The sequence below is a fragment of the Sinohyriopsis cumingii genome, chromosome 7 (genome assembly GCF_028554795.1).
Source record: "Sinohyriopsis cumingii isolate HCF-2022 chromosome 7, ASM2855479v2, whole genome shotgun sequence".
NCBI classification, from domain to species: Eukaryota; Metazoa; Mollusca; class Bivalvia; order Unionida; family Unionidae; genus Sinohyriopsis; species Sinohyriopsis cumingii.
The window spans coordinates 43,906,800-43,934,571 of NC_142967.1; the positions used below are offsets into that span (position 1 = coordinate 43,906,800).

The window sequence follows — 27,772 nt, forward strand, 5'->3', positions numbered from 1 at the left end:
TACATGAATGTTAATGTCAAATGAAATTTATCTAACAGGTCCCAATGGTTTGCGAGCCTTTGCAACCAACTGACTGAACTTATTCGAAAAGTCTCCTAAATTTCGTTTTGAACGATCATACATGTTCAATTCTGTTAATCACATGACAAAAAAACTGATTTTATTTGACCACGACCGTAGAAGAGTAAAGTGAATGCCTTTAACAATCACCATGATGCCACGATACTCTATCTCTCTCTCTCTCTCTCTCTCTCTCTCTCTCTCTCTCTCTCTCTCTCTCTCTCTATATATATATATATATATATATATATATATATATATATATATATATATATATATATATATATATATATATATATATATCGAATAACAGTCCTTTCAAGTGCACTGGGTCCAGCAAGGGATCACGTGTTTGTCAAGGATTGATTAAGATAAACGCAATAAACTGACAACGAACAATGAAAAACTAGTTTCTGAGCACCATCGACTCTAAATGAATCTTTTTTAAATGGAAATACAACAAAGATACAAGACAAACAAAATAAAAACAGACAAAGCGTTGAGGTTACAAAACTTTATATGACTATTTTTACAGGAATAAAAGCTTGAGATGTTTTGTTTCAACTAGTTTGCTTCAGATTTACTCTGATGCTGAAAACTATTTTATGTTGATGGATACATAAAATCGTCTTTTTGCAGCCGGCAGATTTTCTTTTAAATTATTCTCTAAATTTACCTATTAGTCACTCAATGACCTATAATTGCTCCTATAAATGAAAGTGTATCAAGTAACACAAACTCGCTAAGATATATCATTGCTGACAACATGGATAAACCGTTTGAATCCTCGCTGTTAGGTCTCTACACACTATGGACTTTACTAAGCACTTTATGGCTTGGGGTGATACATCTTTAAAGCAAGATTTTGAGGTATATTAGAATATTTCGAGTTTAACGAGAGACAGAAGAAGAAAATGAAGCGGAGGACGTAACAACACAAGGAATGAAAAACTATGGATGTACACTAACCCCTCATTTCTAGATAGCTGTCCTGTATCTACAAATGTTATAAGAACAAACGACCCAGTGATTTTTTGTGACCAGTCCATACATTCTACCTGTCCCATGCAACCCATGTTGATGCACCTGTGCCAAATGAGCAATGGATTTTACGGTCACCTGCTGGGGCAAGAAAGCTGCATTAAACATAATAATGCAATTGCAGCTGAAAACTCAATCACTTCCCAGTCAGAGTGGTTCATTCATCAGTCCACACGCCATTCCATGTAGCTTATCATAGCACTAGTGATAGCAACACCTGCCATATTTCCAGGACAAAAAAATATAAATTTCGAAGAAATGAATGAGTTAGAAACCTCCCCTCACTGTTCAACATGGATTTGTATTTGAGGGGTCTTTAATACTTGATGCTAATTTTACAACCAATATAATGTATAACACCAGTATGTGACATATAGTTTCACCTCTTCCTAAGACACGGGGTTGTTATAAAATATAGTAACAAAGATTCTTCATTCTCCGTGAATAGTTCAACACATATAAATTGTACTACAGTCATTATACACATCGTTAGAGCTATGTACCCGGTATTGTAAGTACCACTGGCTACCATATAACCTTTTATCTAAATTAGAACTGATGAAAGTCAAACGTTATCCGTATAAAATACATTTAATTTCTTATTGTTATGCTCATATGACATCCAGTAATAGTATCAAATGTTTTATGTTTATTTTTGCTCATGTGCCGAAATCAAACTGTGCAAAGCCGTAAGCCAAGACGGCATAGATGCCTTATCTTCTGCCTGCAAAACTGGGCTCTGAAACCCAAGCTCCTTTGCAATTTTCACCGTTTTACTTTTCTGAAATAATGCTTTGGATTTATAGTAACGCGTAAAAGTCATGTAGTCTGATTAAAATCAGATCTCCGCTGTCCTACATGAAGATCTGACAGCGACCACTTGGGGGTAATGTTCTGGTAACCTAAGTCATTACCATAATCGCTAACTTTATCAATCAATCAGATGCAGTCTTAAATCTTCGTGTTTGGAGGCTGAGCATTGTGGATGAAGAGCAATAATGTGTAACGAAGGATTTTATCTACATTCAGATTTTTAAAAGCTGTATTTCCATTGGTTTAATTCAAAGGTCACCAGAACATGACCCTTAAGCGGTCATCGTCAGATCTTCACGTATGACAGCGGAGATCTGATTTTAATCAGATTGACAGGTCACGTAAATTGTAAGGGGTCCCGCTAACAAAGAGCATGTGATAAAACACAAATATGTCATCTGTAGCTGGCAATAACAATGGCAAAAAGTACTTACCTTTCTGCATCTTGAATTTCCCCCAAAAATGTACTTTTCTAGTTATTTCTGCTGATCATAATTACGTGGGTTCCGAACATTGATTCACAGCTCGAAACTGGATGATAGCTCAGACTACATTTCGAGCAGAAATCACATTTCAAAAGAGAACTGACTGCACTAGAAAACGAAATAAATTTTGTATTCTGTAATAAACAATATTTAAACCTGCGTCCTTCTTGAGAATTTCAATTAAAAATAGATTTTCATATCTGTTTCCAACTTATGATTCTAAACTATCAATAACAGAACCGAAACGTTTGTGCCGCTAGCATCAATATCATTTCTTCCAGCCACATATCTATCGAACGGAATCGACACAGCTAATAACTCCAGTCCACCGCAACTAGAAAATCAGAATTTAATTGGATCGACAGAAAAACAAACTGCCTCTATTTCAGACCAATTGGAAAAGTTATTTCAAGCCGCAATAGTTCACAATTTGACTCTAAATTTCAATTTGGAGTTAAACAAAGTGAGATTGTTTAATAAATGAATGAGCGCGCGATGAGCTACCACTTTCAAAGGCTTCTGGGTGGTACTGTGCGGGCATGAATATTTTTACAGAGCATTTGTTTAACTATGCTTGTGCATCTACGTTGGAATATAGCAGAAATTAAATAACTTCGCTTCATTTTATTATTCAGCCTCAGGTACCAATGCAAAATGAGTATGTAATACATTTGTATAGTAAAATATGAACTCATTTTTCACTTCTCAACAATAATGCACTCCTAACGTTTGACAGTATAGGCAAGAAATAAAGCTTTTTCATAACTGCCCATACAAATGCAGTAACCTATAAATGATGTATGAAACGAGTTGAATAAGTTCCGGATTTTGCGAGTCTTGTTGCTGCAAAAAATTAAATTATTCAACGAGTTTTATAAATTTAATATTTAACCATTACCCACTTGAGCTTCTGCCTGTTGTAGACTTTATTTTAGCGAAAAGACTTTGGGATAAAAAGAAAAATAATTTTCTTTTTTATATAATTATGGCTCAGGTGGAGCACCTTTCACTTCTTTCACTTGAAACAAAAGTAGTAGATGCGAACAACTCAAAATTCCATAATCAGTAAGAATTAAAGGCAGCTAGTTTTAAAAAATCGTCTTTTTTAAAATTCTAATTTAAAGAGAAAATGTCCTTCTACAAATAGAACATTTGACACGGACAACATCATTTTTCAGCAATGCATCTACGACTGAAATTCATGTGTGCTGTCACATAATTCACTCGGGCCATGTGAGGTGGAGTGTGTGATGTGACCCACCCAGTCATATTATATTGACACTAGGACAATCAGTCCTAACACCAACCTCTTCATGCTGAGTCCCAAGAGAAGCAGCTGCTAGTACCATTTGTATGTCTTTAGTCGAACCTGCGATCTCCCGCATCCGAGGCAGACACTCTTACCACGTAGGCCACCGGAGCGGTCAGAACTGGAGTAGGTGACGCGCCATACACAAGAATTTCGATGATACTTGTGTACATCATTTCCACAAAAAAGTGGGCCGATTCCACTATGGATATTCACCATAAATGCAATATTTGACACAGCAGAAAAAAAGTAGCATTCCAGTTCTTGGATATTTCATTTCAAGGGATGGTTACCAGATGCAGAAATTGTACTAAGTCTAAACTAGATGAGTTACTGAATGTAGTGAATTCAGACCTAGTGTTCCTATTGTGACCGGATAGTTGTATTATTTGCTTTGGATGAAAGCTTTGGTTGGATTGCTTTCTTTACGTTTGGACACAGCATTTGTCTACATGCATTTGAATAAAATGGATGACTGTGACAACTTCGACACTTTTTAAAAAGGAAGCACCCGTATAACATAGCTGTTAGTATAGCAACACTCACAATGGAATTAGTCTTGGAGTAATAGAACCACACTATATTTCATTCATAAAAGACCTTCAAGAATATGCTTGTTTTTTAAAGTTCTTATGTTGAAAGCATAATGTGTCTTCCAGGAACATATTGTCATACCAAATTACTTATCTTTATATGGTCTGGGAAATTTTATATTCACTCCAAGAGCACCAAAAAAAAAATGCTCTTTTCGTTGTCGTTTGTAATAGAGTTTTAAGCTTATGAGAGGAAACATCATTTTATCTGACCTTTATTTATTACACAATAAATTAAAATGGCTGCCAAACAGTGAAAGAATAATAATATTAGTTCCATTTAATAAACACGTGCATTTGAATCTTTTGGTCTTTAAACTCGGTTGAACTATGTATACGTCACTTTGCTTATCATAAACATACCCCCCCCCCCTTACCCTGTAAATATCCTATTCATGGAAAACTGGATCAAGTGTCTATTTCTAACTACTTCCGCTGTAAATGTAGTTTAGAAACCTTTTAGAAATATACCGTGATATATTGGAATCCAACCGTCTGACCAATTTTCTTTTTAGATGGCCAGAAGGTGGCAGTTGTCAGATATCCAATTAAACTAATACAAGCCTTAGAGTAGTTTTCCTCTTTCCCATCTTCAATTAGGGTGACCTCATTCGAAGTCTGACAATTGAAATATCCCTCAGTTAGTTTATACTGTACATCGATACTTTTGTTTTTGTTTCTTCTCAAGTTAAACGTTTTCACATTCAATTACCTCGCTGAACAACTGATGTTTCCTTGCCTGGATGATTTGAGAAATCGTACAGTTGTCAAATTCTTTCCTTTCATCAAATTGTACTTTTTGTGTGTTTGTTTTGGTTTGGTTTTCATTCCTTAAACATTTCTCTGAAAGCATCGTGCACGTCGTCACCTTTTTAGACTTCAGTTGTATAACCGATGCATAGCTAGAAAATATGTCTGTTGTTAGAATATATTTATATGGACTGTTGTATGTTTCACTTGAGTGCATGTCAACGCTATATGCCTGCCATTGAGAATCAACATGACTTACCTCAACCCTTTTGTAAAGAATTGTAGTTTTTATTGATTGATCGTGTAATGCGTTGGTTAATTGCTCAATTAGCCACTGTTTAAAAGCAGCATTTTCTTTACCTTCTTTTAGTCATTTTAAATTGTTCCCATAAATGAATGAATGTTTATTTAAGAACCCTGGATAGGTAAGTCGTAGAGAAAAAATATCAGACAGTTTTCCAAGTGAGCCATCACATTAAATTAAGAGAAACAAAAGCTTTCGGTTTAAATTTTAAAAAATAGCGACAGTATATTCTCGTGTTTTTTAAGAGATCGTACGTGTGTATTTCGATGCCTGACTTAAATCAATTATGCCGACATCTGAAGCCGATGTTTTTCCAGTTTAGATTGTGTCAAATTATGGCAAATTATATTCGTCTTCAAAATTAGTGTCCAAGAAGATAGAGCCATTCGTTCATACTGTGTTCTAACATAAAAATTGCTTCATTGTTTTATAAGAAAAAAAGAGTTACAGACAAGTTTTAATGACCAGCTCATAAAATTTATTGGTACACCGGATTAACACCGATGGGCCAGAATGCTGTTTCAGTAGGCAGTCAACATATCCCATTGTTCATAACGAAGAAACCACTGGGGCCATTTTAAATCCCTCATGTATGGCTTGACACGGCTGTATGTGTCGAATGAATATTGTGTGATGGCAGTGTGCTGTTTAATCTTACAGTAATTGGGATTATCGGTAATCGATAACCCCCATTTTTAAGAGTGAAATAACTGAGTGGGAAGTTGTCAAAATTTGTTGGGATTGTGGTGGTGGTGGAGAATAGTAGCGTAAATACGATAATTTTCTCAAAGGGATATAACTCTCAGAACATCGAAGCAACATGTACGACTTCGCTTTGACTGGTTCAGCTTATATACAATGATTAAGACAATCCTGATAACAAGACATTTTTCAAAACTCCTTTCGTCCCAGCATGCCCGTCAGCTTATTGTTTTGGTATTGCCGTTTAGTTTGTACCATTTGTAGTGGCAACATCTCAAACACCCATCGGGATGGAAAATTCCATAACAGACCAAGGCACAAACTACCCAGCTGTCATGTTTACCCCGACCCAGAGTAGCCCAGTTTGAAACATGTATAATCAAGGTAATTCTGACGGGTCATTGTTTGATGTCGAACATTGCCGAAGGCTAGCACTAATCCGTTACGTAAGATTGTTGTGGCTAGAATAGAAGAACCGGACATCGGAGTTGCAAAGTCACAGACAGCCAATTATCACCTAGGTGTCGAAATGTTTCCAAGATCAAAAGAAATTGCCTGAAGAAGTGGGAGTGTCCTAACTTCTTTCCCCTGCAAACAGACAGACAGGTTGAACTGGCCGCTAAGACGATTGGACAGGGGCACAGCGCCACCCAATCAGAATCGAGATGGGGGGGAGACCTTGATTTGGGTAGAATGATATCCCTGCGTTTTGCGGCAAAAGTTAGTTCGCTGAGAGAAATTACCCAGAGAAGAGGTTAGCGTAACTCCGAATAGCCATTCGTTATTGGCGGGAAAATCTTAGAGCAGGAAGGTCTAAGTACAGAAAGCTTCAAAAGGAAGCTTTGAGGGACAGATCAGTTAAAGTTTGGTCCCGTAGTCTCGGATAGAGAGACGGAGGAAAGGAGAAGAAAGGAGAGAAGAAAGGTGAAGTGAAGTCTGGAGCGAAGTTGGAGGAGATAATAGAGAGGGAAAGGAGAAGTTGAAGTCTGGAGCGAAGCTGGAGGAGATAGTAGAGAGGAAACAGAGACAAAGAAGGAGTTAGAGGAACGGAAAGAAGGAAGAATCAGCGGGAAGAAATAGATGAGTAGATGCAAGGACAGGGGGAAAATCGAGCTCACACTGTAAATCACGGGATGAATTAGGCTGTCACTTGGTCGAGGGAAAGACGAGTGATTGGAAGTTATCGTTTTTAAATTATCACATTTATTAAATTGTTATTGATTGAATTTCATCTTCGTGTTCTCTATAATTTAACCGTCGGCATTGCTGACTGGGGGCTCAGAGCTGTAAATCTACATCATCACTAATTTAACTTTCTAACCTAACGAGCCAGGGTGGAACTTTCAATTTAATTTAATTAAATTATATTGGGAGAACCCCACCCCAATACGACAGAACGTCACACCAGCATATCGGGGTACTAGCAATGCTTGCAATAATACTAGTTCATACCCGCTGGCATTTGAACCTTTATCCTGTATTTGGCGGCAGAAGCATAATTTTTTAATATATATTCGTGATATAATTTATTTATTTATTTTAAAGTAAAATTTGGTCATCTCCAAGAACAAATTTAGTTTGGAACAAGCATTATTTTAGTTTACTTTCCATGGCCAGTGAGCATATCTGTGGTGAAATCATAACAGTATTGGAACATGCTTTTAGTTGAAGTTAATTCTTCCAGCAAAGTGTGGAAGTTTACAGTGATGTCTGGCACTGGGGAATCAAGCCGCAGACATGTAGCATCATGTCCCACCCAGTCGCATTGTCCGGACACCAGGCCGACCAGTCATAACACTAACCTCTTAATGCTAAGCGCCTAACGCGGCAATTCTTAGTACCATATTTATAAGTCTTTGATATGACTCGACCGGAGTTCGAACACACGACCACCCGCATACTAAGCGGACGCTCTAACCAATAAGCCACCGACGCGGTCGGCTTTATGGATGGACAACGTAGGATCCAATCACTAATGTACTGTTCTGTAGTTACTTACTATACCAGTATGGTTTCTTTTACTGCCATGAAGTTGTCGTAAACTCACAACTATTAACTATAGATGAAAACAAAAAGAATTCAATACATTCTGCATTTTCAACATAGGAAAGAGCTACATAAAAGGAACTATCTTTTACTGATGCACTTAAGTGGCGGCATAGAAGACAAACACGTTTGGTTAACAAAAAAATGAGTTACCAATAATCTTTCGAATTTTCACTTAAGGTATCAACCAATCTTAAAGTTACGCATCCATTTTTCTTTCGTTACTTATTTGTTCTTGCGATTGTGCAATTTTCTGTGTTTTTCCAAAGGCGTGAATGAACAATATTCGTGGCTACACTTTTCCTAACTCTTCCTGCTTAACCTATTGTACATTATCCAATAACCCAACGGTTTATGTAACAGAGATAATTCGTTATTTCAATAACTGAAAAAGACTTAAATGTAGAAGTTTATACAGCATCATTAATGACAATTTCTGTCTGGAATTCTGCTCAAACGTAGCAAAATAATGATTTTTAACTTTCTTTTTTTTATAAAAATAATTACCCAGAATAACAAATATTATTCTCGCAGCTAACACGGCTAGCGATTGGTGCACGTGTAGACTGTTAATCGAAGACAATAGTGCTGTAACTATCTCATCAATATAGAATCTAACCAATCTATAATCTACAGCCTTTCGTTTTATCGTTATCTTCCTCAAATTGACGAGGGAAAGAAAGCATTAAAGTTATAACGACAAATACATACTTATATTACTGTTGAAATAATTTTTGACAAAAACAATGCGGCACATTCTCGTGATAATGTTATTTAAACGTTTATCGGACAATGGAAAAGAACAAAAAAAGACAAGACACTTTATTTCAATCTAGAGTGATAAACACGCTCTTCTGAATTTTCAAAGAAAATTTTGTCTTTAACATCTTCCCATGTCATATAAAAATTGCATCGTTGTGGAGCTCATTTTACTGTTTTCAATATTCTTTAAATTGTTTCCATCAAGCTGCTGTTTATCGTGAAGCACTAATGTCCGTTCGTATGTGAAGAGATTTCAACGTCACGCCTCACCGATTGTTTTTTTACCACAGCAGATGGTGTAGTTTTCTAAATATACTTCTCCAGGCATCTTTAACAAACATGAAGGCAAACGCAAAAGGATATATAAATAAAAGATGGTGTGACAAATATCAAAATATATGATTGGCACCTCTTTTCTCTGTTAGTCATTTGTATTCTTTTTCAATAGAGCAAGGATTGTTTCCACTGTAAACGCATTTTGATGGTTATCACAGAGAATTTGTCTTCAGCAGTTTCCCATCTCGTATCAAATTTGCAGTGCTGGTGTATAATTTATTTATTATTTTCAATTGCTCCACATTGCTTTCCTCAATTATGTGCTTAGCTTGAAGAACGTATGTCACAGTACGTTTGTGGAGAGATCTTGACGTCAAGTCACACAGAAAAAGCGTTTCCACAGTACACTATGTGTTTTTTTAAAGTCTTCTACGAACGTCTTTAGCGACAGTAAAATAAATGCTCAAGGACATCTACACACGGTAACAATGGTGAGAAGATACTCTTGTATGTGACTGGCACCTCTTTTCTCAACAATTTATTTATAATTTTTGTCTTTTTCAGTAGAGCTGGGATCGTTTCTATTGTAAAAGTATTTTATGATTTTCACAAACAAGTTTTGTCTTTACCAGTTTGGTATATCGTATCCATTTACAGCGTTGTTGTGCTAACATTCTTGTTTTCACTTGCTCTACCCTGTTTTCGTCAATTCTGTGTTTGGTCTGAACGATTTATGCCAGGTTATAGATGTGGATGGATCTTTAGCTTATAGAAGTGGATGGATGTTTAGCTTATAGAAGTGGATGGATGTTTAGCTTATACATGTGGATGGATGTTTAGCTCATAGATGTGGATGGATGTTACGTGGATGGATGTTTAGCTTATATATGTGGATGGATGTTTAGCTTATAGATGTGGATCAATGTTTAGCTTATAGATGTGAATGGATGTTTAGCTTATAGATGCATCCAGAGTATATGCTTATCTGCCAAGTCTGATTTATCGCTTTTGACCTTTCTATCGTGCAATAAATACCGACATGCAAATAACACCATTGTATATATCAATAAGCTCTGTATTTTGTTAATATCACTGTATTCGATGTTTGACCTTGGCCAGATTGCCCCCATTTTACATTACATTTTGCTTTCCTTTGAAATGCAAATTTTTCTATTTCGAATAGTTTTTTATTCTGAATAAATGTACTTAAGTGTATCGCATGTACAAGTTATATGTGACTTATTTTATGGTATAAAAATAGGTTGCATTGAATTAACACCTGGTCTGAGCTTACGTGTTATGTTGATTCCTTATTATTTCCATCTTTCTTGAAATATTTTTTTCAGGGGTACCTTTTTCCTAAGAGGCATTGAAAAATGGGCGTCATCGTCGGAATCCTTATTTACTTGGGCTACACACTTTCCTTGCCCCCCCCCCTTTTTTTTTTTAAAACGACGCCCTCATCTCTACCATCTTCATACATCGGCACAGATCATAAATACAATCAAAATAAACTAAGTTTTCGAGCTTCTTTAATGGGAGACTGTAAGAGGCGAATTAAGACGACACAAAAATGCTGGTGAAAATATATTAAATCGCTCTTAAAATTCTTATCGAGCATTTATTTCGCCTACAGAAAATTACATTTTGAACATTAAAAATATGGATTGCAAAGACATTTTAAAGTACCTCTTTTCATGAATGAACCATCACCACCATAACATAGTCCTTGAAAATGAGACTTGACAAAACTAACGCAGTTATTTGTTTCAAAATCAAATGACATATAAAACCTGATGCAATGAAGGTATTCAACTTTCAGGCTAGTACTGAAGTGAATCATTAGCTCATTAAACTCACCCAGGCATCGAGGTAAATCAGCAGTCATGGCTATCCAATCATTTGGCTTGTTGAATAATCTTCTGACACCGAATCTCTCTCTTTCTACTTATCAACCTGTCTAAACATTCCAATCTATCCCGCCGCTGACACCAATGATTGCCTATGATCCAGAGCTTCAGCGGCTGACAGCCAGACACATCTAATTTGACATCGACAGTTGTTCTACTTATTACCCATTTACACGAAGCTCTCAGGAGACACTGACGTCAAATCAACTAGTTAATCTGACTAGTGCATGAAAACATTTACAGTTTGTTTAAAATATGACATAATCGCATTGACAACGCGTGAGAACTGCAAGATAATTTTACTTCGGTAACCCAGTTACGCAGGAAGGTTTTGTGCAATTGACTTTTAACAATTTGATGACTTCATAAACGTAATATTGAAGATGACACAGTTTGACATTCATATATTCCAACTAATGTTTTATAAAGAAAATAGAAATAGAATCTTTGGGGTAAAGAAAATAGAAATAGAATCTTTGGGGTATGCTTTGAACACTGCAGATGTATAAAAAATAATGAATGTGTATAATACCTAGATTTGATTAATAAACATAACCCGAGATGTATACCTTTAAAGAATACCAATATTTCCAATGCATTTATGACTGACTCAAGAACTGTGTATTCACAGAGTAAGTTACACCATTACGTTCTTGCAGAGTGTGTCCGCTACAAAATATAGTACGCATACGCCTAGTCTTCTTTCCAAAAACTAAGGTTGGGATTAAAACTCTAAGGACGGTTCAAACAAAGAAAACACAAACACTCTATGGCTAAAGAGGCGCTCTCTGAACAGTGGGTTGGTTGGTTGATGGTGGATTTTACGGCGCACGAGTACTGTAAGGCTATATACTACCCCCCCCCCAAAAAAAAAAAAAGATTATATGATAAAAATATTTTATCACTCGATCTCCAGCGAAAACAAAGAACAAAGCGATGAGGAGACCAAACGAAAGGACAAACAACCAAGGGCTAATTCAAACATTTATTTAACGAATTTTACGAATATGCTATTATGAATAATTACAAAACTACATTACAAAACAGAAAGAACATTTGTCACAATGATAAAAAATGCAAGTAAAATTTTCTTGTATTTCTCTATCTTTTCTCCAAAACGTCTGAACATAGAGGGTTGTCATGCAAGTATAATATCATATCATTTAAATCTGTCATTAATATTCTCGCCTGCTAAGAGATCAATTACTTAGCGAAGTTGGATGCGTTGTGCCGGCTGTGTCAGTATCAAAGTTATCTACCATTGCCCTTGATTTTGTTTATCCGTGTTTTATAGGGCTTACGGGACGAAGAAGCATAATCAGAAAATAATAAATCAGTATTATTTAATTTGCATAACAACCTTCAAATCTCATCTGTGTCGATTCTAAATATTTCAAATAACAAGTGACCTGAAGAATCCGGCGCACTTTAGTTCCAACATCCACTCATTCCATGAAGACAATTTAAAGATGAAAGAAATGAAATGACTTGTAACCAGACTGTATATATTTGGTCTTTTTTCGAACAAGAGTTACAAATACTCAACACGCTCAGAGTACAAACATATGTGTCCAAATTGAACGTGATGTCGAAAATTAATTTCTGTGAATATATTCCTCAGTAACACGAAACGACTCTGATAATAGCAAATACACGCTGTTAGACACCTTCAGAGATCGAACATAACTGCCAACAAAAGTGATTCTGCCAACTACATGACTAGGCAAACATAACTTGTCTGGCACAAGGCAACAGCTCAGTCTTACGCTGTATTAGTATAAAAAATAAAAGGCACTTGCTCAAGATGAATTTTAAACATGGGAGAGTGATGCTTTTTAAAATAAATATAAATCAATCATGTTAGGTTCACAACATCTGCCGCGTGCAATCAAAAACTACAATAGCAATCCGAATCGATTTCAAAACATTCACTGACGCAGGTGTGATCGCGTTAGATGATTGAGGCGTTCTTATTCGCTGTTTCTACTGAACTGATGTTTTGCCTTCCCAATTTTGTACATGAAATAATAATGCTTTGGTAAAGAATCTAGCTAATTTACGTGTAGAATTGTGCTTTCCAAGCATCTTTATGTTACGAAAATTATTTTATAATATATGGAGTTTACTTGGCCTGTACTGGTAGATATTGCTTTTGTTCTAATTTTTCACGAAGAGGAATGTAATTGACCTGATGAACACGTTAACATTCTTGACGTGATGTACACTTTAACATTTTTGACCTGATGTACACCTTAACATTCTTGACGTGATGTACACGTTAACATTCTTGACCTGATGTACACGTTAACATTCTTGACGTGATGTACACCTTAACATTCTTGACGTGATGTACACTTTAACATTTTTGACCTGATGTACACCTTAACATTCTTGACGTGATGTACACCTTAACATTCTTGACGTGATGTACACTTTAACATTCTTGACCTGATGTACACGTTAACATTCTTGACGTGATGTACACCTTAACATTCTTGACGTGATGTACACTTTAACATTTTTGACGTGATGTACACCTTAACATTCTTGACCTGATGTACACGTTAACATTCTTGACCTGATGAACACGTTAACATTCTTGACGTGATGTACACCTTAACATTCTTCACGTGATGAACACGTTAACATTCTTGACGTGATGTACACCTTAACATTCTTGACGTGATGTAAACCTTAACATTCTTGACGTGATGTACACCTTAACATTCTTGACGTGATGTACACGTTAACATTCTTGACGTGATGTACACCTTAACATTCTTGACGTGATGTACACCTTAACATTCTTGACGTGATGTACACCTTAACATTCTTGACGTGATGTAAACCTTAACATTCTTGACCTGATGTACACGTTAACATTCTTGACGTGATGTACAGGTTAACATTCTTGACGTGATGTACAGGTTAACATTCTTGACGTGATGTACACCTTAACATTCTTCACCCGATGAACACCTTAACATTCTTGACGTGATGTACACGTTAACATTCTTGACGTGATGTACAAGTTAACATTTTTCACCCGATGAACATGTTAACATTCTTGACGTGATGTACACGTTAACATTCTTGACGTGATGTACACCTTAACATTCTTGACGTGATGTACACCTTAACATTCTTGACGTGATGTAAACCTTAACATTCTTGACGTGATGTAAACCTTAAAATTCTTGACGTGATGTAAACCTTAACATTCTTGACGTGATGTAAACCTTAACATTCTTGACTTGATGTACACGTTAACATTCTTGACGTGATGTACAGGTCAACATTCTTGACGTGATGTACACCTTAACATTCTTGACGTGATGTAAACCTTAACATTCTTGACTTGATGTACACGTTAACATTCTTGACGTGATGTACAGGTCAACATTCTTGACGTGATGTACACCTTAACATTCTTGACGTGATGAACACGTTAACATTCTTGACGTAATGTACACCTTAACATTCTTGACGTGATGTACACCTTAACATTCTTCACCCGATGAACACCTTAACATTCTTGACGTGATGTACAGGTTAACATTCTTGACGTGATGTACACGTTAACATTCTTGACGTGATGTACACCTTAACATTCCTGACGTGATGAACACGTTAACATTCTTCACCCGATGAACACCTTAACATTTTTGACGTGATGTACACGTTAACATTCTTCACCCGATGAACACGTTAATATTGTTGACGTGATGAACACGTTAACATTCTTGACGTGATGAACACGTTAACATTCTTCACCCGATGAACATGTTAACATTCTTGACGTGATGTACACGTTAACATTCTTGACGTGATGTACACGTTAACATTCTTGACCTGATGAACATGTTAACATTCTTGACGTGATGTACACGTTAACATTCTTGACGTGATGAACACGTTAACATTCTTCACCCGATGAACATGTTAACATTCTTGACGTGATGTACACCTTAACATTCTTGACGTGATGTACAGGTTAACATTCTTGACGTGATGTAAACCTTAACATTCTTGACGTGATGTACAGGTTAACATTCTTGACGTGATGTACACCTTAACATTCTTGACGTGATGTACAGGTTAACATTCTTGACGTGATGTACACCTTAACATTCTTGACCTGATGAACACGTTAACATTCTTCACCCGATGAACATGTTAACATTCTTGACGTGATGTACACGTTAACATTCTTGACGTGATGAATACGTTAACATTCTTGACGTGATGTAAACCTTAACATTCTTGACCTGATGTACAGGTTAACATTCTTGACGTGATGTACACCTTAACATTCTTGACGTGATGTACAGGTTAACATTCTTGACGTGATGTACACCTTAACATTCTTGACGTGATGTACACCTTAACATTCTTGACGTGATGTACACGTTAACATTCTTGACGTGATGAACACGTTAACATTCTTGACGTGATGTACACCTTAACATTCTTGACGTGATGTAAACCTTAACATTCTTGACGTGATGTACACCTTAACATTCTTGACGTGATGTACACCTTAACATTCTTGACGTGATGTACACGTTAACATTCTTGACGTGATGAACACGTTAACATTCTTGACGTGATGTACACCTTAACATTCTTGACGTGATGTAAACCTTAACATTCTTGACGTGATGTAAACCTTAACATTCTTGACTTGATGTACACGTTAACATTCTTGACGTGATGTACAGGTCAACATTCTTGACGTGATGTACACCTTAACATTCTTGACGTGATGTAAACCTTAACATTCTTGACTTGATGTACACGTTAACATTCTTGACGTGATGTACAGGTCAACATTCTTGACGTGATGTACACCTTAACATTCTTGACGTGATGAACACGTTAACATTCTTGACGTAATGTACACCTTAACATTCTTGACGTGATGTACACCTTAACATTCTTCACCCGATGAACACCTTAACATTCTTGACGTGATGTACAGGTTAACATTCTTGACGTGATGTACACGTTAACATTCTTGACGTGATGTACACCTTAACATTCCTGACGTGATGAACACGTTAACATTCTTCACCCGATGAACACCTTAACATTTTTGACGTGATGTACACGTTAACATTCTTCACCCGATGAACATGTTAACATTCTTGACGTGATGTACACCTTAACATTCTTGACGTGATGTACATGCTGTGAGTCCTTTCTCGTACAGGTTTATACTTGATTCTTCAGACAAACAAGATACTGTTATTTTTAACTGATGTTAATGATGATAAAGCTAATGACGACAACGATGATGATGATGTTTTACGCAAGCCAGCACCGCAAAAATGTAATTAGAAAGGATAATTGTCGGCGTGCTTTCAAATTCATTGTTCACTAGCTTCTCAGCAAGAGATTATTTAGTGCACATGGTCACTGTTTGTTTAATGTTCTTATATTTTAATTAATCCTTTGACTTTGGAATACCCAGTCACATCAGTATTTTGGTAGCGTCACAGGTACCGACCAGAGTCACGCAAACAAATGTTTTCTCCATAAAAAGTCTCCTGTCTCGGATACTAATGGTTCACGATAAATCTGTCCGATAAGAGTAAATGTCAGGTAAACAAGACGGTACCTTGGCGGTTGCCTTTATGTGGTTTCCTACACAACTTGATCTTCTTTAAAGAGAGATATGTTTGGAGGTATAAAAAAAAAAGATTACTGTGCGTGGGTTCAAAGTGTTACAAGAAAACGACAAGAACCAAGAATATAAGTAGAGATCAACAAAATAAAATTTGTTGTTTTATCGTCGGCAATGGCACGTACAAAGCAACCCGCAAGAAAATCAACCGGATGAGTTCGTAAGTGCACATCACACATTTGTACATTTGAACCTTTTGACTTTTGCACCTCACATTTTGTAAATTATCTCTTAATGTAGGACATTTTGAAGGTTTTGCCTTCAATTTCCAAACATTGTTTTAATCTTCTCGTTAAGTTATTAGAGACAGGGTTAAGGGTTTTCTTTGTCATTTAGTTTTCATTACTTTGAATTTTGAATGGGTTTCTTTTCCCCTTTTAAACATTGATTTTTGTGGCACATTTGCAATTCAACAACTTTTTATTAGTGGAGTGAGACCTGCTCACTTAATCCCACTTTCAGGTGAGTACAACTCATCTAATCTTACATTATTGCCGCTGACCTTCAAGCGGGTGCACAAGTGGAACAACGTTAAGGGCGCACAAAGTTACGGAATTATTTCCAAACAACGTTAGAGGGGCCTGAGGGAAAACTGCAATTGATAGCTTGTCACCCTGAGGGATGCCAACGCTAGATTTCGGTAAAATTGAAAATTGTCCTACACAAGCAGAAATCTTAACAGCACTTAGGTTGAAAGTGATAGAGATTCATGAAATAGACGGTTTACAAAATGCGGGACCCAACAAGTTTACCCTCTACCCCAAAACCCCCAGTCTCTACTCATAAATGAAAACTTCATACAGTTTAGAGGAAACTTGGCAGAGGTTTCACGAAGTGAACCGATAGTACGTGAGGTTGAGGCAAAAATGATAGACGTTCACATATCAGGCCTCCCTCTAGAAATTAGCACTAAGGAAATCGTAGAGAAAATAGAAGAAAAGTTCCAAGTAATAGTGAGGAACAGTAAAATGGCTACCGTATATAGTTTCAATAATGTAAAAACAGGAGGCAGGATTATAACAGTCCTGAGACAAGATGCAAAGAGAATTCCTATATTCTTCTACGTCTTGGGTTTCCGCCTCTAATCCTGGTACAGGGGAAGTGAAAAAGAAAGACCCTGTACCAGATGTAGACAAACTGGTCATGAGGCAAGAGATTGTAAAGGTCTATATGGCAATGAAGTAGTTACAACATACGCAGGAGTCGTGATCAATCCGAATGAAAATGCGCAAGAGGCTGACATAGACCAAGATGCGCGAGAGCAAGGAGAAATGCAGAAGGATATTGCAAGACTCCTAAAACGTAAAAGAAACGGAGGTAAAACAAACAAGGAAACTCCTCCACAATTGCCTGATTTTAATGTGACAGAAATATGGGTAGAACAACAATCAATTCATGAATGGGCAAACTTCTTAACACCATACAAAACAGGCAAAGAAACTTCCATAACTGGCAACCCAATAAAACTGACAAACACATTCCAAACACTTATGGAAGAGGAAGGAAAAACAAATGAGGGGGGATATGGAGTGGAGGAGGGACTAATAGACCTACTTGGTCTGAAGCCTCTAATCTCCACCCCAATACCTGCCACAACAATGAAAAGGAAACTAAGGAAATCTATGTCGGCGTCGCCACAAAGTGGAAATACGACGCCGACTGAGGCGTTTTCCCCAGTGGGGGGGGGGGGAAGAAGTCACTGCTCCCCAAAAAAAAGAAAGACAAACGCCTAAGTGACACCAGCGACGATGACATTGACACAAGCGACGAAAACCAAGAGAAAGCTGACGAAGACGGAAACGAAGACAATGACGAAGATATTGACTCTCATATAACATATAGGATCCAAATAACAGAAACGGACACGGAAACGGAAATGGACACTGGACAAGAAACTGAAGTGACAGACAAAACTGAAAATACAATCAAAACAGTAGAAACTCTGAATGCGAAACCAGTGGGGGGGGGGGCATATGCCTCCAGCAACGAAACCACAAAAATATAATCAATTAACACAAAAATAATAAATAATGAATTAACAGTAAGTTTTGGAAGAATGCGGCCACCTGAAGGATTTAAAAATGGAAGAAACAAACTTCCGTATTGCCTCTATAAACACAAATGATTTAGATAAGGAGAAAATAAACAAACTAATTAAGTTAACACCATTTTATGTCATTCTATTACAGGAAACACATAACAATTTTACAAACGAATTAAAAAGTATAGTGGAAGATAAAAATGGACGCAGTTGTAATTATTAATGACTTCAAAAATGATGACATAAGATGGGGAGTTGCAACAATTATTAAAAATAATAAAGGGACTAACTGGGTGAGAGTAAACGAAATGGCAAATTTAAAAGGAAGGATGATACTTATAATACTAAATAGGTTGCATATCATAAACGTCTATTGTTCTGCTACCCGACATAAGAGACAGGAATTTATCGAAAACCTGAGTAAATACTTAAACGATAATACTATGGATTCGCTAATAATGGGAGGGGATTTCAACTGGATAGGGGAAAGTGTTGATATAATAGGAGGGTTATCAGCCGATGACTACAATTCAAAAGAAATAATGGAGAAATTACTGGGGGACCATAAGTGTATAGATATATATAGAAGAATTAATCTAATTAAAACAGAATAAACACATGAATATAAAAATGGAGCAAGTAGACTAGACAAATTTTATGTGACAAATTTTCAAAACAATGCATGCAAAAAAGAAGAAATATGGGATTTCAAAATTTCGGATCAAAATTTATAAATCTGGAACAGAAGAAAAATAATTTAAAGAAATGAGGGAAAGGGGTTTGGAAATTAAATATGGCAATATTAGAGATAGAAAACTTTGTTAAAGAAACTAAAAGGGGATTAGAAAAGTGTAATAACCTAGGGAGCGACAAAATAACGAATGTTATATATGATTGGGATAATCTGAAAATTAAAATTAAGGAAATAGCAATTTATTATTCAAACCGAAGGAAAAACCTGCAAAACGTGGAAAAGGATGAAGTAAAATCACAACTAAAACAACATTTAACCGATGATATTAGAAAAAAATATAACGAAAGACTAAAAACAATCTTAGAAGAGGAAAATAAGGGAATAAAAATAAGAGCAGGGAGACATAATAACATTTACAAAAAGGCTGAAGAATTACATAAAAGGGAGGAACTGAGAAGAGGAGGTGAAAAACGACTTGAAAAGCTAATAGATAACGGCAAGGAAATAAGTGATAAGAAAGAAATATTAAGAGTAATAAGAGACTACTACGAAAACCTATATACTAAACAGGAAATAGAACCAAATACGATTATAGAATATTTAAATGAAATACAATGTGATACGATATCATCAGAACACAGGACCTGTGTGATGGTCTCGTCTATAGCGAAGAGATAAAAAATACCATAAAACAATTAGAGAAAGGCAAATCATCAGGGAGAGATGGACTCACTGCAGAATTCTATCAAAAATACGAAAGTGAGTAAGCGCCAATTCTTGAAGGATTATACAATAATATGCTTTCACACAACGAAACAATGTCTAATTCCATGAGGGAATAGTTACTAACCATAATTTACAAAGGGAAAGGAAATAGAGAGGAACTTAAAATCTGGAGGCTCATCTCCCTCCTAAATATGGATTATAAAATCCTGAGCAAAATTTTAGCTAATAGAACGAAAAAATATATGGATGATAGTATAAACATCAACCAAACATGTGAAGGGAAAGGGAGAAACATTTCAAATAACATTTTAAACATAAGAACAATAACTGACTACATAAATGAAACAGAGCAAAAATGTGCTATGGTACTTTTTGATCAAGAAAAAGCATTTGACAGATTGGAACACAACTTTATACAGAAAGTATTAGAAAAATTTTGATTTGGATTAATTTTCCAAAAATGGACCAAAATCCTGTATAACAAAATAACTGCAAGGGTACAGGTTAACTGCTATTACGGACTAATTTGAAATAAAGAGGTCAGTGAGGCAAGAATGACCACTGTCAATGTTGTTATATGTAATGGAATTGAAACCCTAAGTATGAAAATACGAACTAACAAAAAGATTGAAGGAATAAAAATTCACAATCTAAAAGAAGAATTCAAGATGCTCCAGCGTGATGATGATTGCAAGAACTTCATTAAACACCCTTTTTCCTTTAAACACTTAGTGAAGGAATATGACTCATTTGAAAAAGCCTCAGGGTCCAAAGTCTTTGGAATGAATGAAGAGAAAGAAAACTGCAAGAAGCTGTCTACGATGATAAAAGAAAGTATACAGATCTGGGCACTGACACCACTATGCATAATGGAGCGTGAACAAGTTGCAAAAACATACATGTACTCCAACATGAATTACCTTTTAAACTCGATAGACATAGGAAATAATGTGTTAGATAAATAGATAATGGAATCATCGATTACATTTGGAATTTTAAAACCCACTACGTGAAAAAATCAGCCTTATATAGAGCAAAATCAAAAGGGGGTTTAGCGCTTCCGAGCCCCATTATAAGAAAAGATGCAAATATAATAAACAGGTTTAAACGTTTGAATGCTTAACCCAATACAATGTGGGAGGCTCTATGCATATATTAGTATGGTTTTCAGTTATAAATAGGCAAGACATATACAAAAACAACAATCTCAGTAAGAAACTAGAAGTACCGAGGAAGTTTCGATATATAAAAGAATTAGTATGTAAGTACAGGGATCAAGAAGAGTTATGGAAAACGGAACAAAGCAATACCTGGATAAGAGAAAATTTAGCAAATAAAATCAAGAATAAAGTAGAAGAGGAAAACATAAGTGTAAAGTGGAACAAAGTGTGGAGGCACTGTGCCAACATTGGCTCGCCCAAAGTTCAGAGCTTAATTTTAAGTATCTCCACAACGCATGCTTAACGGGAGAAGTAGCTATGAGAAGAAACATTATTAGAACAATTGTCAAGTGCCCGTTATGTAAAAAAGCAAACTTTACAAAATTCCATGCAATTGCACAATGCGAGAAAAGAAAAGAGGATAGAATTAGTTTAATCATGGAAATATGCAAAAAAATAACGATATCAAGAAACAACATTTTATACCTAGATGGCAACTTTGGAAAAAATTTAATAACCAAAATAACAGACTATATAGTTAAAACAATGATGGCATGTGGCCAAGTTACATCGATAAAAAAAAAATAACATTCCTTAAATTACATAACTGGACAACTTCATTGATTAAAATAAATAATTCTCAACAATAGATACAATTCACGTTACTTTACATCCTTCACCAATTCTTAATAAGGGTGGGACAGGGCATCTATATGGGGAAAGTAAGAGGTAATGACGTAATGGGGCTATATCACACGGCACCACGCTAAGTGGTCAGGCCCATAAAAGAGCCTAAGGAAAATACCCCATATAGAACACTAATACACACATGGAAACATATAAACAGAGGGTATATAACACATTCTAACTCCTTGACTTTCTCGCAATCAACTATACAGCTCCCGTACTGTATAGTCAAATTTAAAAACCTTTTGAAAATTTTGGCCGATAAATTAAACAAAGAGGGGCCTAATTCGAGCCTGGAGATATACAAATAAATAAATAAAGTATGGACCCTCACTCGAATACAGCCAGCTCATCCAAATCACATTTCATCTAGGAGCGACACACACGACCACACAGATAAAACAATAGATTTTCTTTTTAGTAAGCAAATGGTAAACCTATCACTCGTCGAAATTCAAAATTCAATTATATTAAATTATATAAAAATGCAAAAGATAAATAAGACAACTGGGAAGATTTGGAGAATACTGCTGTCCCAACACGAAAACTTTATATAGCACTCACACAATATAGCAAAAATACATATAGCAAACACCGGACTTAGGAGACCTCTAGCAAAGGTCACAAAAAACGTACAACATACCTTCGGGGATACACACATACATAATACACTTTTTTTGGCAAGTGGTGGTGGTGGGGGGGTCTGTTTGGTGTCCCCCCCCCCTCCTTTTTATTTGAAAGCGGTTTTTCTGATCTTGGACAAAGCTGTAACACCTAGGTGGGAAGTCGCTCCATCTAACGCCTATGCCGATCCAAGTGTAGGATCGTCTCTCTGGTCACAGTAACCTTACGTAAGAGATTAACTCTAGCCTGCGGCATGTTTACACAGCAAACATGGCTTGCAATAATTATACCTTAGTTTATACACGACTTACGAACTGGACTGAGCAAACGTGACATCCGGTATGTAGGCAATAGTGTCGAGCAAAAATAATACAGTCCCCATAAACAAAACATTCCTTAATTTAACATGTAACTAAGAATGAAAGAAAGAATGAAGAAAAAAAGAAAGAAATAGAGATAATATTCTCCAGTGTGTTCATCATTCACCATTCTTTCCAACAGAGAAAGGAAGTTTCAGTAGCACAGCTGCTCGAGCGTCAGACTCATTGTCTATGGGTCATGGATTCGATTCAACAACAACAACAGTAACAGCTGCAAAAACAACAAATACTTTCCTAAACTTTATGTCCAACGGTAAATGATCTCTTTTGCCATATGAAGCAAATGCGTGTGTAGTACTTCTTTGTACACTACTTGTATAGCTATATATGATAAATTTGTGGGGCAAATACGAAGTTGTTGTTGTTGTTGTCGTAGGGTTTAACGTCATTTTCAGCACAACATAGGCAGCTAGTAGAAATGGTGGAGGAAGAACCAGGGAAAACCCCGGAAAGAACCACCGACCTTCAAGAAACTACTGGTAAGCTTTCCCACACTGGCCGAACCCGAGACTCGAACCCACACAGACAGAGGTGAGATGGCAATGATCCGTAACTCGGCCACTCGGGGCCCTCAAATGGGAGGTAAAACATATTAGTACTGTACAGGAAACTTAACAGGACATACAATCTTTAATTTTGCACTTGTACAGTATCCCGAAAATGTCTCATATACTGCAAAAAGAATCGGACAAAAGAGTTGTAAGTGAGGACGAAAGGATGAATTATATGACTGCGTCAAAACACAAAGCGTCTGAGTGCGTCAAAACTCGAAGTGCCTAAAGGTGAATTAGAAGAGTTCGTCAAAACATGAGGCGATTCAGTGCAGAGTTACCCTGTGACAGGCAATAGATGTATAAATATCTCGGCGATTGACGTCATATCTTTGTTCTTCGTTGTCTGTTTCTTTGATATGATTTACTCACTAGCTACAATTTTAACTTCCTCTGGGGAAGCATCGTGGCGTCACTGATGGAAAGTAAATTTTCAGTTCATATACTGACGTAAAAACATAATGTATAAATTTACACATCCGATTTATGGCTGTCTGTTTTAATATAATGACTATGGAATTCAATAAAACTCAACATAACGACATGCAATTCCATACATGGAATTCTATCGGAGCCTATTTGGAAGAATGTCGAAGATCTAATATGTTCACGGAAGTCTTGTAGTTTGATATCTGATTGAAAAGAACCCGGTATGCGTGTGTCACTTTAAAGGATGATTGGACACGGCGATTTACGTATTAGCGGATTGGCAATAAAAAAACATGAAACATCTTTGTTGTGTACATAAACCTTTGAATGGTTGCTAATGATAAATTGGTGATATTTAACCAGAGTTAGAGCCTGAAACATCTGAGCAAGGTTTGCTTAAGGTTACTGATTTAACTTTGTTGACTGCTATAAAATTCAATAAATATATGACTTTAATTAAAAGTTATAATCGACACTGGTATGTAATAAAAACCCAACAAACCCCAAAACACCCATACAAGTCTGGGTGTCCCGTGAACCTAAACTGATGCCTTCAACATAACGATATCATACGATGCCCATATTCAATCACAGCTATACCGATTTATACATCCGAGGTCCACGCTATCAAAAGTGCTAATTTTCAAAATGAGGTGTAAATTGAGTCAGAATTTTTCTGGGTGTAGTGTGCTGAAGTAGTCGTTAAAGTGGATAAATTCCGGCCCATTACGATAGCTCAGCAGATCTGATAATTTGACCATACTGCTCAAATGAGAGGGACATATGTATTTATACACATCCGCTCAAATTTATACATGCAACATGTACTGTAAGTCACCAGGGGTCTAACAGCACCTCACGTGCGAGCATCACCTGCGTAAAGCTGACTTGAGGTCGATGTTTTCCCTATCGTCAATAGCCTCAGGACAACAGTCGTTGTATACTGAATAGTTCTTAAACCCTCTAATACCACAAATAATTTTTTCTAATCAAAGTAACAATCACACATTCACTATACTCATGATTCATTAATACGCTTTTCTAAGCCATGGATCGGTGTTTCATGATATATAATACCAAACATGATCCAGACTACTAATAAAAATGACCCAGACTCCTAATAAAAATGACCCAGACTCCTATCTCCTATTACTAAACAATTATGCTTGAAAATATGCTAAGAATTCTTTACATTAAGAAACTAGAGAGGAGCCATTTTACTGAACGAATCTCTGCTACCATAAAGTCTTGAGAATAATATTCATTATGACACCTGCTCCTTGCCTTTGGCAAATTACTCAGCTTATTAAATACCTTTCCAACACAGATTTCACATAATCAAAAATAAAAATAATTAAAATCTAACAAAGCTATAAACAGAGACGAGGATACAAATAGCGTGTACCCCAGGTTTGTTCCTGTATAAAATTTGCATGGTTTTGACGTGCATGCTTGGACCGTGATTTTAACAGCAAATGCTTACCTTGTTGGTCGGGAGCATAGCTGTTCCGATGTTTGGATTTCTCCCCACGCCGCACACTCATTTTGTGAGACAAACTTTTACTACTGGATGATGTGATAGTCTTGTCATTATTGGCAGGATCCTGGAAAAGGAAAGGGACGATCTGAAACGAGAAAGACAAAAAGACCATTCAACAGTCATTCATTAATGAAAGGTAAACTACAGGTACCTTTTTTAAAAATCAATGGTAAGTCGAGAAGTCGTCCGAATTTGTTACTTGTCTTCGAACCGATTGTCTCCTGTGAATTTTATTTGTCAGTGGAAAGGGTAATTAACAGAAGTTGGAACTTGAATTATGTAATTCTAGCTCCAAGCAAAAGTCATAAACTTTAGAAAAGGGTTCGCAAAATCTGCGTTTGATGAAAAGTGTTATCTTGGTCCCAAATGGTGTTCAGGTAAGGGAAAAAAAAGGGTGGTAGACATGAAGTCATAACTCAAATGTGAGAGTTACATTCAGAAGCTTTTGTTTATATAAAAAAAAAATCACACTGAATTATTACATGTATAGATTTGTTGTTCAATACCAGAATTATTAGGGTTTACATGCCAAGTAATATTACGCTAAAACAATAGAACATTTAGGTTGCGAGTTCGAAACCCCGGTTGAGTCATGCCAAAAACTTGTGCAAATGACACAAACAGCTGCCTCGCTAGGCGTTCAGCATTAAGAGGTTAGTATTAGGACTGGTCGGCCTGGTGTCAGGATAATGTGACTGGGTGGGACATGATGCTACATGTCAGCGGCGTGACCAACCATTGCTAGGCATCACAATAAACTGCCACACTGCAGACATCGTAGCGATATGACTGAAAACTTTTAAAAGTTTCGTTAAAAATCCAAATCACATACACACACCCAATAAATGTTACGCTAAAAATAAATAAGAACATCTTGATACCTGTCCTTGCTTTGGAAGCAGTAGCTGACAAATCGTATTTATTCGAGATATTTGATCAATGGTTTATAACGTAAATCATTCGAAGCCGCCTCCGTACAATTCACGACTTAACTAAGCAGAGTTGTGTGGATTACTGTTTCACCCTTTTAGACTTTCAATGAAACCCTTCCATTGGTTATTACAAATGTGTAACCATTTTTTAAACCAAGTAAATGTGTATAAACGTTTAGGTTGTGGCTATCAAGGTTTTATATGACCCAGAAGCAAGTACAAGAAAGAAGTAAGAGACACAGGCGTCGATGCTGGTTTCACAAATGACTTAGTTTTAATGTCCAGAAAATGGTGACTATATAAGCAATGGGGTTGTAGTGTGGCGATCTCAATGGTTTACAAGTTGTGACACAGGGTTGTCCCCCCCCCTCCGGTAAGAACGGACACTTGAACACTGCTGAGTTTAATTAAAAAAGTTACATGAATACTTATTAAATATTTTGAAGATATAAACGCAAAACGTAAAGCATGCGTCATAGCAGATGCGCATTGAACTCTAAAAAAAAATATATGCAGAAATTAGTGATAACCTTTGACCTGTACCCTCACCAAAGGGGGTGGGGTCCACTATGATGAAAACAATCCTTAAGAATTAAGTGCAGGAAGTATCATTCAATTCCTACATGTAGCTTTAGGGTCACGCGCTTGGACAAAATTTAAACCGATTTATAGTCACGTGTTTGGACAAATACTTCAACGATTTTAGAGACATGTGCTTAGACACATATTTAAACATCAGTATCAGTATCATTATGTCTTGCAATAGTTATTCGCTGATGAAATTCATGTCGTTAACTATAACTGTATCATCAATGACATCAGTATTAGAAATGGATATTCCTTCATTTAATGTACCTGCTTGGTGATTTGAAATAATTATGAGACTGGTGGGGTCCACAGTTTTGCACAAGACCGTAGCCAATGTTGAGACTGTTTTCATTATTTAACATATTACACATTGTATTTGCAACAGACGGAGCTGCGGTAGATCATGTTAGAAGGGCATCGAACTCGTAATCTAACGGTTGCATGTTCTATATCCATCCAGACCATCCCGGGTCGGCTACCTCTGTAAATCCTTGGGAAAGGCACAACCCCTTATCTTTGGCATTAGATAGGTTATAATGTGCCAGAAGTGCCGCAAGCAAAACACAACCGAACAACCAGAAATTGCAATGGACTATGCTGTTATATAGATTGAAATAATATATCTCATCATTTGAATGGATGACAGGCTAGTTTCGGACAGGCTTATTTAATTACTGACGCTT

The 27,772-nt window shown here is 36.4% G+C and overlaps 1 protein-coding gene across 1 annotated transcript in view; it reads right to left on the reverse strand.

Annotated features, from left to right (window-relative positions):
* The window catches only part of LOC149795118 (1-phosphatidylinositol 4,5-bisphosphate phosphodiesterase epsilon-1-like), a 289,076-nt gene extending 263,428 nt beyond the window's left edge, over positions 1 to 25,648 (reverse strand). The window contains exon 1 of the mRNA XM_089963758.1: positions 25,513 to 25,648. Within this exon, the coding sequence (XP_089819884.1) occupies positions 25,513 to 25,573 (61 nt within the window). The 5' untranslated portion in view covers positions 25,574 to 25,648. The remainder of the gene's footprint in view (positions 1 to 25,512) is intronic.
* Positions 25,649 to 27,772: the final 2,124 nt, after the last annotated feature.